The 16,288-nt window shown below is 38.7% G+C and overlaps 1 protein-coding gene across 8 annotated transcripts in view; it reads right to left on the bottom strand.

Moving 5' to 3' along the window:
- GAB1 (GRB2 associated binding protein 1) overlaps nucleotides 1-16,288 on the bottom strand; it is a 102,815-nt gene that overhangs the window by 61,631 nt on the left and 24,896 nt on the right. The window contains exon 1 of one of the 8 annotated variants that reach the window (XM_052816316.1): nucleotides 1,546-1,638. The exons of the other annotated variants lie outside the window; for them this stretch is intronic. Coding sequence (XP_052672276.1) covers nucleotides 1,546-1,563 — 18 coding nt within the window. The 5' untranslated portion in view covers nucleotides 1,564-1,638. Of the gene's footprint in view, nucleotides 1-1,545; nucleotides 1,639-16,288 lie in introns of those variants that run through there. 8 annotated transcript variants of the gene reach the window in all.

The following is a 16,288-nucleotide window of genomic DNA, read 5'->3' as shown; positions in this document are numbered from 1 at the left end:
ACATGAGGACTTGACCAAGGTGTCTGAATAAGAGAACTTGAGATACTTCATCTCAGCCAGCACACTTGGAGAGCAAGTTAAAGTTGAAACGGAAAACATCTCCATACCTATACATAACAGATATTGTAATAGTCAAGTAATTCACTTCAGTCTACTATACAGAAAGATATATTAACTACACAAAAATAATGCTTTGTGAATGGTTTAATAGGGGAAAAAATGCAATTAACAAATTTGTAATGCTTGCCAGTTCACTTATTTTCTTAAGCATTTAGTATTTGATGAATCTCAATCTTATTGGCCTGCCTCTTAGTTGCGTATCACTGATATCCAATACAACCTTGAATTTTAAAATCTATCACACAAGATGTCTCCTATCATCAAGTTATGCCATTTTTACTAAACTAGGAAAATGAAACCTGAAAACTTGGTGTGTACTTGCCCTGCTGATCACATTTCACAGAATATTGTTGTCTATAACACGTTAATAACTTGTGCAAGTTTGTATTTTTGTTTTTTGTCAAATACACATGAAAGAACATTCTCCTCACAGTGTGCATATTTCCCCCCTTCATCACATGCTGGAACAGGTAGTTGTTGTAGGTTTGGGGTTGATTTTTTTGTTGTTGTTTGGTTGATTTTTTTGACACAAGATCCTAAATAGCTCTTAGAAAAAGATTGCTTCCTTGCAGAACTTCTGAATAAATAGATCACATTTGACAACAGAGTTCAGAACATATTACATTGCTGGGGTTCCCTTGCCAAAACAATAGAGTATCTGTGCTTTTGTCTCACTGGATGTGCATATGTGCTTATTAATGTCATATAGTACTTTCTCCAAGCAACAGAAATGGACTAACTGCTCACAACACGTAAGTTAGAAGTGTTTCTTCTGTTTGTGTCCCCGTCCCACAACAGATTAACTGGGCTATTCTTTAATACAGAAAAATCTGACTATACTGCCAGTCCCAGAGTAGTTGTCTTGACCTTCCAAAATTCTGTTCTAGTAACCCTTGCATTATAAATACTGTAACACTGGAGTCCCAGAATTAGAAACATTTGTTTTTCATTTTAGCTTGCTAACGAAAACAAAGCTCAAGTACATGACTAGTCAGCTATACTACTTCTCATTTGAAATCCAATGTTTTTCAATGAGCTCCTTAAAACAAGTAGCATACGACCAAGTCAGATAGGATTTCTGTATACCACCGGTTCTAGTATGAGCATGTGCTGCCTGCCACACTATTTGTAAACAGGGCAGACAAGAGGATAAGGAGTGCCACTTAGACTACACCTCATCCTAGGTCAAGACAAAGCCAACCTTCAGAAAAAAAACACAGTTACTTTATAAAAACAGAACTGTGATATGCACTGTGATATTCCCCTTTGCTGTAGGGACATAGCAAGTTACACAAAGCAGAAACATATCCTTTTAACACTAAAACAACAGAATTTCACAAAGAACAGCAAAGTATGATAAAACTAAGCTAGCACAAGGTTGACACTGACTTTAAAAGAAAATGACACCACCATCCAGAATCTTACTTCTAAACACAGAAACATGGAACATCCTTCATCAGCCTCCAGCTGCTACGACTTTTATCCAGGAGAAAAATCCAGCAAGATCTCCATTTCAGCATCACTCCAAGGAGAGCACTACACTTATTTAGCATCAGTTCCCAACAGCAATACAACTGAAAGCTCTGCAATCTGGTAGACTCAATGAAGGTTTTAATCATCTAATGAGATTACCTCATCCGTGTGTGGTTTCACAATGCAGTCTCAATGGTAGCCCATTATGCCAGTCCCCTGACAAGCAGTATCAATCATGCTAATCGGCTTACTCTGCTATCACTCCTACAGCTAGATGACTGCCACGCACAGAAACCAAAACTGTGAAGAGTCTCTACCTCACAGGATAAAAAGAAATTGTGAACTAAGTACTGCCATGACAGTAAAGAAAACATTGCTAGATCCATTCCTAAAACTAATATCACTTCTATCCAACAGGTTATGAGCCACGTTCCATTTTTAAATTTTATTTACATTCTATGCTCAATCACAGCAGAGTACAAGAGCGCCCTTATGGAGAACATGAAGTTTACATTTAACAATTTACATGTTTACAGTTAATAAATTTCACATTGGAAAATCATAAAGCTTCATAGAACATCAGTAGCTGCCTTTTCTGAAACACAAGCTTCCCCAGTTATCATCAAATGGAGCTCACAAAGCACAGCACACTGGCTGTTCTACTGTTATCAATATAAAAATGTTATAGTAATTAATGCCATTCATTTTGGTAAATGAAGCAAGAAGCATCCAACCTCAAAGTAACATAACACATGTACAAATAAAACTAGTTCTATTTGACAGATGAGGCTAATGAGAAAATCTAAATATTAGAACTAAACTTAGCCTATATTTTGTTCTTTGAGGCTAATGAGAAAAATCTAAACATTAGAACTAAACTTAGTCTATATTTTGTTCTTTGGTTGCAAGGGAAAAACCAGCCCTGAGTTCTGATGTCTCCCTGGGGAGACAGGGCATAGGGATCCCGTTGTTGTACACACAGTTAAAGAAAGCTAGCCGCACTACACAGCTCGAAAGACAAACAAAACAGGCCCCTCTAGCATCAGCATCTTATACAAGCGAGATTAAGCAGCTTGCCCAAAGGAGGGCAAAAATCATGGGCAAAAATCTAAGACATACCTGTTAAATTAGCACTTCCTTATCACACTGGCTTTAACTTGAAAATATTAGTGCTACCAGAATTTCAATGCATCTTCATTCAATGCAAGAAAAAAAACCCACACAAGTATAAGCACAGATATTAATATATAGTTAACAATGATTTTTTATTTTAAAGGCTACAGATATCTAGACTTGACTGGGGACTCTAAAACAGGTCTGCCTAACCCAAAACATCTTCTCTAGTGTGTCCTTTTACCATTAGCTCCTTCCAATAACATGACAGAAAGGGAAGGAAAGGGAAGGGAAATCAAATAAAGGAGACTAGATGAGTACGTAAGGCTATAATCTTCTCATATTTAGGTTGGAAATATACAGAACCGCTTAAAATTTGACACAACCTATAAAAAGCAAGAATGTCAAAATAAAAAACCCAACCAAAGACAGAAAAACAAAAAACAAACATACAACTAATATGAAGCAGCTTTAAGCCTTTACAACCCTTTACAACCCTGTTGGTGATTATCAGCCCATTTTGCTGGACCAAGTATCCCCAAACTCTTCTGAAAGTATCTCACTCCACTTCCAGGTTACTCATTTAAAATGGGAATGTAAAAAGGGAAAACCAGCACGGCAGTCTCGGGGGCGGGGGGAAGTCTTTTGATCTTGTTATCAAAAATTAACTGCCTTGTAAGCCACTGACTCAGTTGGACCAACGGAAGCCAGGACCTGACTTGGGACTCTTGCCTTGCTGAGTAATCCTTTTTTTAGAGAGCAGTTACCAAAAGGTAACCTTGTGGCATTTGACATTCCAGATAAAACACATCACATTTTAAAAAGCATCTACATTTTCTCCTCTGCTTTTCCACAAGCATACTCATTCCAAGCAGTTCAGTAACTTCACATTTTTATAGGATATCTTCTTTGCACATCCCAACTGAAGACAAATGGCTCTCCATTTCAAATAACGAAATAAGAGACTTAAAATTAACTTACACCTGCTACCCAAATGCATACTAACCCTCCAGAACAGTATAAAACTGGGTCATGCCAATTCTCTCGCCCAGCCTTGATTACTTTTATACTGAGTTAACACTTTTGATGTCTCAAACTTCCAAACAAATGAAGGACAAGACTATGATCAAAAGCAGTCAGCATGGATTTATGAAAGGAAAATCATGCCTGATCAACCTGACAAAATTACTAGCTTCAGGGATTATGGGTGAGCAGTGAATTTTAATTACCTTGACTTCAGGCAGGCTTTCAGCACCGTCTCCCATGACACCCCCATAGACAAACCCAGTGAAATATGGGCTAGGTAAGTGGACAGAAAGGTGGACTGAAGAGTGGCTGAACTTCCAGGCTCAGAAGCTTGCAATCGGCAGCATCAAGCCCAGGTGCAGTTCAGTTACTGGTGGCCTACTGCAGGCACCAATACTGGAGCCAATACTGTTGAGTACCTTCACTAATGAGAGGTCAGAGTGCACCCTCAGCAAGCTTGCAGATGATACAAAACTGAGAGGAGCAACTGATACACCAGATGCCTGTGCTGGCACTCAGAAGGACCTCAACAGGCTGGAAAAATGGGCCAATGAGAACTTCATGAACTTCAAAGGGAAATACAAAGTCCTGCACCTGGGAGGAGTAACACCAGACACCAGTGCAGGCTGGGGGACAGCCAGCTGGACAGCAGCTTTGTAGGGAAGGCCATGGTAGACAAGCTGATCATAAGCCAGCAATGTGCCCTCATGGCCAAGGTGGCCAACAGCTTTCTGGGCTGAATTAGGCAGAGCATTGCCAGCACATCAAAAGAGGCGATCCTTCCTCTCTACTCCATCTGGTAAGACACATCTGGAGCTCTGGCTCCAGTTCTGGGCTCTGCAAGAGAGACATGGACCTGCTGGAAAAGGTCCAGGGAAAGGCTGGAGAGATAATTAGAGGGCTAGAGCATCTTTCATATGAGGAGAGGCTGAAAGAGCTGGGACTGTTTAGCCTACAGAAGAAAAGGATATTATCCACGCATACAAATACCTGGTGAGTGGAAATAAAGACAATGGAGTCTGACTCTTCTCAGTTGTGCCCAGTAAGAGGACAAGAGGAAATGGGCACAAACTGAAATACAAGAAATTTCATTTAAACGTAAGAAAAGCCTTTTTATTGTGATGATGACTGAACACCGGAGCAGGTTACCCAGAGAGGTCTCCATCCTTGGAGGTGCTCAAAACTCAACTGGACATGGTCCTGAGCAACTTGCTGTTGCTCTGAGCAAAGGAGTTGGAGTACACCTCCAGAGGTTCCTTCCAGTCTCAGCAATTCTGTGAATATATAAATAATCAAGCAACTGTCAAACATGTTGACTGTTTTTAAGTTTTATTTTTTACAACAAATGCGCAAGCCAAAGGACAGTTTGCATAAGCAAAGACCTTCAAATCCTTTCCCATTTGAAACACCACCTACTGAGCATGGCCTTTCTAGAAACAATAAAATCAGTTATTGTTTACAAAGTAATTTTGAATCATCTGTGAGACACCCCAAACAGGGAATACAATTGAAACAGCCAGACAAGCTACTACACAACCTGATCTCTCTCCATTTAGAGGTTAAACTGTTAATACAGTTTAAAAAAAATGAACAAAATCAAAACTCTAGATACAAATCAGCATTGCTCCTTCCACTATTCCATCAAAATAACTGCGCTGATAAAAAGGAGACAAGACAGAGGAGAGGAGGGAAAATGCATTTGACTTAGCTTCAAAAAGGAGTAGGAAAAAATAAATCTCTAATAATGTTTTAATCCATCTGAAGTACCAAATATTGACACTAAAAGCAGCATTACTGTTCTGCCACTAGCATAGCACTGAAATCTACCTAGAAAGAACAACATAGTCTCTGTAATCATAGAACACTGGCAATGCACAAGTGTCTATTTTTAAACTTCTGCACCTTTAATAGACCTAAACATTTAATTCTGTTCCACCCAGCAACTTAATATTGTTTCCAAATTTGAACAATATTCCGAAAGTCTGCTAACAGCCTTCTGAAACCAAGATGTTCCTTCCCACCCCCCCTAAAAACTTCCTGTTGAAAAATACTGAAATGCCTCTCAGGGTCTCTCAGCCTTGCTACTGAAAGAATTTAACAGTGGGGAGAGAACAGGGAAGGACGTCTTCCTTAAACGAACCAATAATTATCTCATTTTCACTCCTTTTCTCACACACAGTCAGCTTACGACAGATATCCAGGACAAAAAGTCATTAGCACAACCAGTTAAAACATGATTTAACTAAGACAATACTATAATGGGAGATGTTAGGCAACCTAAAACTTTGAAATTCATTGGTTGGTCTATCTGTAATAAGATTCCTGATGTTATGTTGGTTTCCATAGGAATCCAAAATGCTAATTAAATGAAAAGTCAAAAAAGTATGAGTTGCACTCTCAGTGTGGAAAAAAAACACCAAAAAGATCAACTTCATATGAAGTTTGTCTTACCATGCATCCCAAGTTTGCTTAATGCCTCTGTTTGATGTTCTAGAAAATTGTCATTTAGATTAAAGCAATTCTAAACCCAGGTAGGAGAGTCACATAAAGCCTCGGGAAGCTGCATTAGGATGCAAGAATTCATTTCTAATAGTAGAGTGCAGACTTTATTGGGTTTCTGTCACTCATTTATCAGTGGTACCATTATTTTCCCACAATCGTTTTTGTTATTTACAGCAAAAAGGCACACACTCTCAAACAAGCACACTATATTGCTGACTAAATCCAGTAGGAGCATCATACAGATACCCAAGTACTTGTTCACAATGGTGAAACATCAGTGAATCACCGAGAGTGCTCAGCGAATAAAAAAGGAAAAGAAAAATATGTTGCCCTGGGAAAAAAAAAAATTAAAAAAGTTATTGAACATATCAATTATTCACCTTTCTGCTAATTTTTCTTGAGGATTTGGAATGGGGGGGAGGGATGGGGGAAGAGCAGTAGGTAAGAAATCACTTGTGCAGGTGACTATCATTCAGAACAGACTAAGACTAAACTAAGAAATAGTTTCTATCAAAAAAGACAACTAAGTAACAGATTCATGCAATTCCTGAATTTGCTTATTTTTACTGATCTCCTAGTTCCTAAAATACTTTTCCTAGTGCAAGGTATTCTCTAAGCACACTAAAATTACACATAAGGAAAAGAGTGAAAGACAGGAAGAAACTGATTTGCAGCACAGGACAAGCAGGGAATAGGAATTTGTGAGCTGCAGTTTTAAAAATATTTAAAGAGAGTTTTCCAATTACTGCATTATATCAAGAAATTATTATCTCAAGCTTAGTATCTAAGACCATAATAATGCTTGATGTCCAACAAGTCATTTTGGGTCATAAAAACATGCTATTTCTGACACATTTCTTGTTGGTCAGAACCTACAGATTGCTCCACACTTCCAACCAAGGCACTGCAATAGGCACAAATGTTGAAAGAAGGTTTTAAGAAATATCTTCCCACCTGACAGTAATTTCTTTCTGACTCCATTATGATGAAGCAGAGTATGAAGCTGTACTGGAACTTACACCCACAGAAAACTTTAAAGATGAGAAAATGCTTCTGGAGATGGACATTTGACCACATTACGTATGGGATTGGGGTTGTTTGGGTGTTTTTATAATTTTGCATATTTAAAAGAGTCTGTCCTGGGAAAATGCAGGTGCTCCTTAGGCCAGCATGCTTTCAAACCTCACCTACAGTATTTACAATGGATATAGTTCAGAACCACAAACCTCAACATATATGCTGTATGGCACCGCCAAGACCACGTCTGTAAAAAGGCATATCTCAGCCTGCCCTTGCAGTTCCTGTCTAGTATACTGAAAAACCTAAATGAACAGCACTAGACAAGATACATACACACACACACATATATATATGTACATGCTGATAAACACACTGTCTTCGAACAGCTCAGAGCAAGGAAGCCTGATCACTTCAACTGATATTATTCCCAACCAACTCTCTCAGACAGGTAAGCAGTGAACAACCATTATCAGGGGACAGACCATCTGAAGAGTAACAAGCTCCAGGGCGTTGTCTTACTAATAGTCAAAATAAAAAGCTGGCCTAGACAAGTCTTCAGAGGCAGCAGAACTCTAGCAGAATGAACCCTAGACCTAAGATGTCGCTAATAAGCAACCTGCGATATCTTCCAATCTCTGTAGTGCAGACTCAGGTCTGAAAATAAAGGATAACATCTTTTTTTGGACTCTGCCTCCTGCCCCTAATTTCTGTTATATATTATTACATACAGAGATATGGTATGCATACATCAGAAACAACATAATTTTACAATTATAAATTACCGACATTTGGTAAGACAGTGATTTCAACCATTGTTCCAAGACTACCAAGTAGTCATCCGTTAACATATGAATTGAAACTACGTAAGAGTTTATGGTATAAATTTATAGTCAAAAAGCAAAACAGAACAGTCTCATTAATTTAACTTGATTAAAAAGCACTTGAAATATTTCACAAAGTACAGCAGGTTTTGTGGAAGAGGGGGAAGTACTAAAGAGCACGCATGAAACAAGAGACAAGACATATGTATTAGTAAGCTGTTCCAGGTGCAAAGCATCATGGAGGACACAGGCCTGCAAGAGGAAGGAAAACCAATTAATCAGCCCCAGAAAGACCTGATGAAATAACTTAGCATTAGCAAGCAGTAATACACCATGTGTATTTGTGCAAAGCCCTGCCTACACAGGACCAGCTTTGTGCCTTCTCCTGCTCTGGAGGGAGATGTGCTGCAGCACACACCTACTGAACACACTTACAGGGCCACAGTTTTCAGAGGCCATCTGTAGGGAAGCTCTCTGTAGAGACTGCATGCTGCTCTATCTTTGATACTCTGTCTTCATGATTCTGTCTTAAAAGGGAAAGCCAGTTGTATTTATTTATACTCGATCAGAGGCACCTCTTAAGATCACAAAGAAAACAACTCTTGCTCATCTTTCAAGAATCTCCCGACAGCTGTGCATGGGTGCACACACACTTGCAGACATGTATTTTGAAAGGAGATGGAGAACAACAATTGATTTCCTGCAAGTGTAACGTCCTGTTGTTTTTCCGAGGTGATCTAGAGGATTACCACAATCCCAGGTGTTTACAAGGGGAAAGAGAAACTGTAGTAACTGCACAGGATGAGACAGTTGACTGCCTAAGCACATTATTCTAAACACAAATTCAAAGCTTCACTACTTTTTCTATAGGGGCTCTCTGTTCCAAATCCTGGAATTGCAAGCTGTAGGACATTAACAAGCACATATTTGAGTTTCCAGCCACTTCAAGTGTGTATGAGGCAACAAACTTATACAAAGTATTTTTAGACTTCCTGCAACCAACTGTCCTCCCAGCATTGCTCAATATGACGCACAGTTGTCTGAATTATGCAGTTGTGCTAACATATGCTCTAATTTTAAAGTTTCATTTCTGTGTTTTCCATAAAATAAGTACTGTCAAATTTGCTCATGCAAGAAGTTGAATCACAAGTGATTAAGGGTCATCTAAGCTAAACCATATTGTGTAAATGCTTATTAAATTACACTTATAAAAAGTAATTTGTTTTATCTACATAGGGTAATTGTGTAAACTGAACAAAACACTAGTAACAATTGGGCGTGTATAGAAAAAGAGGTGGCTAAATTCTGCACAGTAAGTTTTGCCATTACAGACACACAAGCCTAAGGTTAGTCTTGCTTGGAGATAACATATGTCTTCTGTAAAGGAAAATAAAGAAGAAAATGTTGTCTCAACTTTCCAGATCCTACAAGATAGAACAGCTGAACTCTTTAAAAATTGTCCTATTTCCTGGCACGGTTCAGAAAATACTCAACAGTTGAATTGTTTTGAGGGGGAGGAAGAGTCAGGAAACAGGGTGATGGCTTATATCATCTAGGTATCTCATGTGTCCAAAAAAGTATCAAGTTATAGCTACATCAGTGAACCATGACAAGACAGAGGAATTCCAGAAGATGTTCTTCAAGAAATAGCCATGGACAGGGTGATTACTGGAACAACCTAATTATTCAGCAGAATTGAGTAACAAATCACTATTTGATGCAGCTCTAGACTATATGCTATTATAATAAATACTATCATTAACCATGATTATGCATTATCTCTAATGAAGAAGCCTCAAATGAAGGAGCTTGCAAATTAGCTGTCCTACATCTCAGAGCCAACAAAGGAATCTTAGAAGTCTTCTGCTACCAATTTGCAAAAATGGGTGAATAAGATTGGTCCAATAAGATGCTGATGACACTTCTTCCATTAGGAAAACAAAAGATGCCATCAAGATGCAGTGCTGTGATTTTAAACTGTTAGTGATGTGTTTCTTTTGGACTATGACTGCTCTTGGTGTACTTCAGCACTATGACTGTCATTTACAGAAGAAACTGATTGCTACTTTTGGCAACTGCCTCAATTCATCATCCCTTCATTACTACCATTATTATTAGAATACTAATGCTTAGAAAAATTGATCACACTGTCCCAGCTATTCCGAAAAAATGAGAAAAGGTTTCACAGCTGATGTAGACCTAACTGAATTGCCTTTGATTCAAGGCTCAGCTGAAATTGCAATGCAAGATAAAGTAATTAGTTTTAAAAGGTAATTTTTCACACTAGTGTCCTGTTAGAAAGATATTTGAATTCCTTCTGAAGAATGAAATCAAAATAATCTCAGTTTCATGTTAATAAGGATGACTGTTTCCCCTCAGTCTAAATGATAACAGACAAAGAATTTAAATGAAGGAAACAGTCTCTGGGGGGCGTCCTCTAAAAATGGTGAAGAACTAAATCAAAACAATCAGAATTACACTGACTGATTCAACACTGCTGAAGCTTACTACAGTATGCGCTAGTGAGAGTAGCGCATCATATTCCTTTTTTCCAGTTACAATCTTGGTCTTGATAAACCAAGAATAGTTCAAGGAGTTAAAAATTTAAGCCACATAGAAGAAGTTAAGGATCTTTTTTTTAGCAAGCATAGAAAACATTTCTTTTTATGATAAAAAGGGGTTGGATTAACTGTGTAAGAAAAAAAAAGAAAAAAAGGCTTTTTTGCCATCAGAGTTTTTAGAACCCCTCTACCTTTCCACACAGCACAACCAGCAGCTCCACAAAGGGATTACCAAAAAGAAACTTTACTAATTTGAACAAGTTTCATACATTTGGTAAACTGTAGATGGCTCTTCACTGGGCCACACATACGCAAAAACATTTAAGCAACTGTTTTACACACTGTTCTTTTCCTTTTGCATCATATGCAAGGAATTTTCCTGAAATATCCTCTGAATACAAGACTATTCTTGCTATCACCTGCAGGTCCAGAAGTAGCATGGCAGTTTCAAAGAGATCTTGCCCGCACCTGTGAATTCCAAAATCTTGTTTATAGGCTACTGCTTTTACCACAAACTTGGTCCATTTTGACATTCAGCAGCACAGCACAGACAGCAGTAGCTCCAAGAACAAATTAAGCTCTGAGCTTTTCAGAAGTCAAAAAAAAAAAAAAAAAAATCACCAGGCAAAACTCCAGCTGCCATATTGGCTTTGGGTTCGTACGTGTGGAATATCAACAGTGACAATAAAAGGTGACAGGCAGAGTCCAAACTGTAACAACTCTTGCATTTGGACAGATACTTCTCAGCTGTCACAGTATTAGCCAATTGACTCACTTAGATGCGTGTTTCCTAGCAATTGATCTTATTTACTACGGATGCATTAGGAAAGACAGAACCCATCTTGTCACTGTAATGCTGTTAATCTGGAATAAAACCAAGTTTGGAGATCAAACAACTGAAAAGAGTCAACATGAGGAGAAAGCATTGGTTCCTGAAGAAAAAGCACCAACTCCTGTCATGCATCATGTTTCCTTTGTCTTTAGATCATGAAAGAATGAGAAAAAATACTTCAATAGGAATTATATAAGTGTTTTAACAGGAAATTATAATCTGAGAACTACAAATAATTAATCTAAGAACTATGAACAAGAGCAGAGCATTAACAGAAATTTTTGTTGATGACAAATCCATTTGGGGGTGAAGCAATAAGGTTGGTATTTATGCCAAGAGTACATAGACTATTTGTAATAAAGCGCAGAGGATACTCCTGGTACTCCTAAGAACTATTATAAAAAAATACACACACAAGGAGAAGCACGGACACAGAAAATATTTAAAACCACAAGAGAGCTCCAACAGTCAGTTTTATGCTATCTGGTTTGACAGACTGAGACGGTGAAATGCTTTGCCATTTCCCCAGTCCCCTCTGCTTTGCCATTTAATACTCTGTGTTTCTTTTTATTAAGCATACAGAAAGACTGACTAAGTCACATTAAACTAAATGACTGGAAACTATTTCACATCTCTCTACAGGTATTCCCATTTTATATTACTGTCAGATGCCGACACCTGAGTAAGAAAGCCTAGTTATATTTCATATGGGCTGTTAACAGAGACCTGCTACTCAGAACATACTTTTCAAATTATTCTCCTATGCTTTTAACTGGATAGCATAGGATATAGAAATTTACGCAAATCAAGTAATATCTCAGATCCCAGTCTTACAAGCACATAACCGAAATTCTACAGTTACAAAATAATAAAACACACACACACACCAAAACCCCACACAATCTTTCACGTAACTGTTACTGCTATGAAGTTTGATGGGTGAATTTGAAGACATAGTCAAAGCAAAGTCAGTACAACTACTCCTAAAAGCAGAAATATTGCAATAGTTAGGTTTATTTTCAGTATGATAATACCAGTACCTGGAACATGACAGCAGCCAAGGTTAGTTTTACCTTTCCTCACTTGATGACTGAACACCAGGTATCTCCAGACAATATTCCAACAATTCCAACAATTATCTTACAGTGGTTTCTTTAACGGAGGTCCTGTAAAAAAGGTCTGTTCTTCACAGGGGGAAACACAAAGAGTGCAGGACATTTCCAAAACACACTTTCCTCCTCTTTTCTCTTTGTCTATCACAGGGTTTTTCTTAAAAGCACAGAGTGAGTCACTTGCCAGGTATATCCACCTAATGCACTAGGAAGAAACAAAATGTTTTGCAACAGCCTTGGTAAACTAGTAGTCACAGATTTAAACACAAAACCAAATCACTGCAGTATCTAAAAAAGTTACTTTGATAGCAAAGACTGTATTTCAATTGTTTATTAGGCTTTTTCAGATAGTTATGAGAATCTAGATCGTTAGCAAACCCCCAATAGGATTTTTTTTCCCCTCCAAGCTAAATGTTCTAAGGAAGCATTACCCATTGGGGTTTTTTTGTTAGCTTTCTGTGGTATGTTTTCAAACATTTTCCCTTTTATTATTATAGTTCTTGAGGAGAGCTCATAAAAAGATTATGAGGAACGGCTTTCTCTAAAAGTTGAACAACATAGTTTCAAGGAAAAGCATATTAAACACTGTAGTAAATCCAGTTACTGTTTCACCACACATTTAAAGTCTCTTTACATCCAAGTAAAAAGTCACTGAGACTACAAGCAAAGAGAAATACCAAGTTCTAGGCTTGTGAAATGGGTTTATCGAATTATGACATAAAATCCGTGTCAAGATGACATCAGTTTTCACATGATTTTTTCACCACAGTTTAGTAACCTCTACACTCACTTGCTTTAACCTCTACAATATTTTAGGCAAAAAAGCTTGACTGCAAAAGCTTGACTTTCTGCAAAAGAAAAGGTACATACAGAAACTTTCAAGATTAACTGAGTTGCTACTCCTATTTATTGTACCAGTAGCTGTGATGTGCAAAGTAACTCGTACCACGATTTAAAAAAATTTGGCTTGTGTGATATGCTTATAGCTGCACACCTGCCCTTTTGTTACACAGAGATAGTCTACTGACCTTAAACACCAAGTCTGTTGAATGAGACTTTCATCAATGAAACGCGGTTGCTTAATGACTTAATGGAGACAGACCATTAGCTTACAAAACAGCGTCGGTTTGTCTAACCAGAAAGAAAGTAAAATTATCCCAGTGGGATAGAAAGGGAGCCTAGTAAGGAGAAGAAGAAAGGAAATGTCAAGCACATGAGCAGGATTTGGATACACCGAAGACGGTGGGACAGAAAGACAAGACATACCTTTCCCTTGGCGCTGCCCCTCTCTATCTCTGACTCACATCACCGCTCTGCACATTAGAGTGGTCTTCACAGAAGCTGCATATACAGCACAGGCTGGCCCACAGCCAACTGAGTGACTTCAACTGCTCCATATTAATATGGTCACAGAAGCAATAGGCAGGGGACAGTGAGAGAAAATGGAGGGGGTTGCACCCTTTGCTCAGCCAGCTCTCCTCTCCTCCACTGCCAGCAGGCAGCTGAGCAAGAAACCTGCTCGCTCACACGGGACCAGCACTGAAGCATTATCGACGCCGGCACCTGCTGTGCCACGTAACACAGGCCACGATTTGGTTCAAAACAAAAAAAACCAGACAGACAGACAGACATCCCCCCCTCCCTGCTGGGTAGCTGTCACTGTGCCAACACCAAGGTATTTACAAGCCAACCAGACCCAGCCTCCTCAGCCTCACCACAGTAAGCATGTCAAGGTGCACCAGCCACATGATCGAGCACCTCGCATGGACACTTGACAAGTGGAACTTCTTCATGGTAAAGGGTAAGATTAAAGAGATGGATTTTAAAAAGGCCTTGAAAGTTTCAAAGAGTGATAAAATGCACTAAATTCCTGCAATAAATTATCTTGCATGTTCTGAGCTATTTCCTGATACATGAGCTGTTCAGTCAAAAACTTAAAGGTCAAATTTGCATCGATAGCCTCGCCAAGAAGTTTTTCTACAGAGAAAAGAGGGGAGGAGGAAAGACCAGAGAAGCAGACATGACAATAAGAAATCAGTATCTATTTTACACAAGATAAAAGTCACATGCAGTGCATAATCAGCCTGAAAAGGTGAGTTATTCCTCTTGTTTTAACCAATATTCTTTATCTTATCTTTGAATCTTTCTAATTAGAGATATTTATTCCTTTCTCCACTACTACGTGGCAAGCTTTCTTTAAAAAGAGGGGAGGGGGATTACTGACTGTCTCACTTTTAATCCTTCCTCACACTCCCACACAGAGAACTTTTTTTTCCTCAAGGACACTTCACAAGTACTTCATTATGTCAGAATTTTTTTTCCCCCTCCCCAGTATATATAAAACAGCTACTTGCCATTCTTAAATCATTCAAGCTGCAGCCAAGCATCTTGCCACAGAAGTTTAAAACTAGGCACACCACTGTTAAGAGAAAGATCTCTGAATGTGTAAGTTATAATAGTACGCTTAAGCAAGCAAATACACGAAAATGCTAAATATAATTTCTTACCTATGTCACTTGCAGATTTCTAATGAGCCCACATGGGTTTGGATTTTGTTAGGTTTTGTTGGGTTTTGGGGTGTTTTGGGGGTTTTTTTGTTTGGTTGGTTTGGTTTTTTGTTTTACACTTCCTTTTAATGAAGGAGGAATAGAAGCACCTGTATCTTCTAGGACCAGTACATACCAATAAGAAAACCAAAAATCTTAATTACTCAAACCTGCCTACTCATAATTAACCAAGAATGCATAACATTAAAAGGTCCCACATTCAATCAGCTGGTATTTCAGTGAGATCATATTAATATTAAAGCTGACATGCTACCACACTCAGATGGGGAAGAAAGAAAAAAGCACAGCCACATGCATGCCGCATTTTCACACCTCATACCATCAATAAAGCCTTTCAAGAACAAAACACTCAAAAAGGAAAATCCTGTCTCTTAATGCAACCTGGCACTGTGATTTGCAAAGCAAACAGAACAGCATTTAAAGCTGTTACAGCTTATTACTAATTTTGCAGTGATCAAACCATAATGAGCCATGCACCACTAATATTCAAGAAGGAAGACTTCTCAGTAGCACAGCTTCCAGGCTGCCACTCCATCCCCCTCAGCTTCTCCACCTGAGAAAAGCTGCAAGGTATGTACCCAGCATCACTTACACCTGTCATACACCAGTGCAGCTGTGCCACCTGATACACTAGGCACAGAGAGCCTTAACACCATTCAGCCCTTCCCTTCCCACTGCAGAGGTAGGGGAAGACCAAGAACCCAGCACCTGTTCCACAATGTGCTTCAGCTTTCCCCTGTAAGGTCACCATTTACCCCTGGGACACAGATTTAGCCCTGAAAAAACCAAAAACCCTGTTACCATCAGGTGCTGTGATCCACCAGAAAGTATTACTGAAATTCCCCAAGCAAACAGATTCAGCCCAGCTAACAGCAACTGTAGGTCTGAATGACATATTAAAAAGCAATCAAGCTGATTACATTATGCATCTAAACATGGTTAAGTGGTACAGTTTTGCTGCAACATTAAAAGAACATCTGATCTTCCTCTGAAGAAATACGGTTTAATTGTCAAGATACAGGCAAGAAAAAAAGATAAACATTGCAATGGAAGAAACAGTTTTTCTTCAGTAGTTTCTGGATTATAAGGCTAAGACTTCCCACACCAAGCGAAAGCCTTATGGAAGCAAAGGGTGAATTTA

Source organism: Harpia harpyja, chromosome 2 (assembly GCF_026419915.1).
Source record: "Harpia harpyja isolate bHarHar1 chromosome 2, bHarHar1 primary haplotype, whole genome shotgun sequence".
NCBI lineage: Eukaryota > Metazoa > Chordata > Aves > Accipitriformes > Accipitridae > Harpia > Harpia harpyja.
Note: the sequence above shows the minus strand (reverse complement) of the source record. Positions and strands in the feature narration are given on the sequence as shown.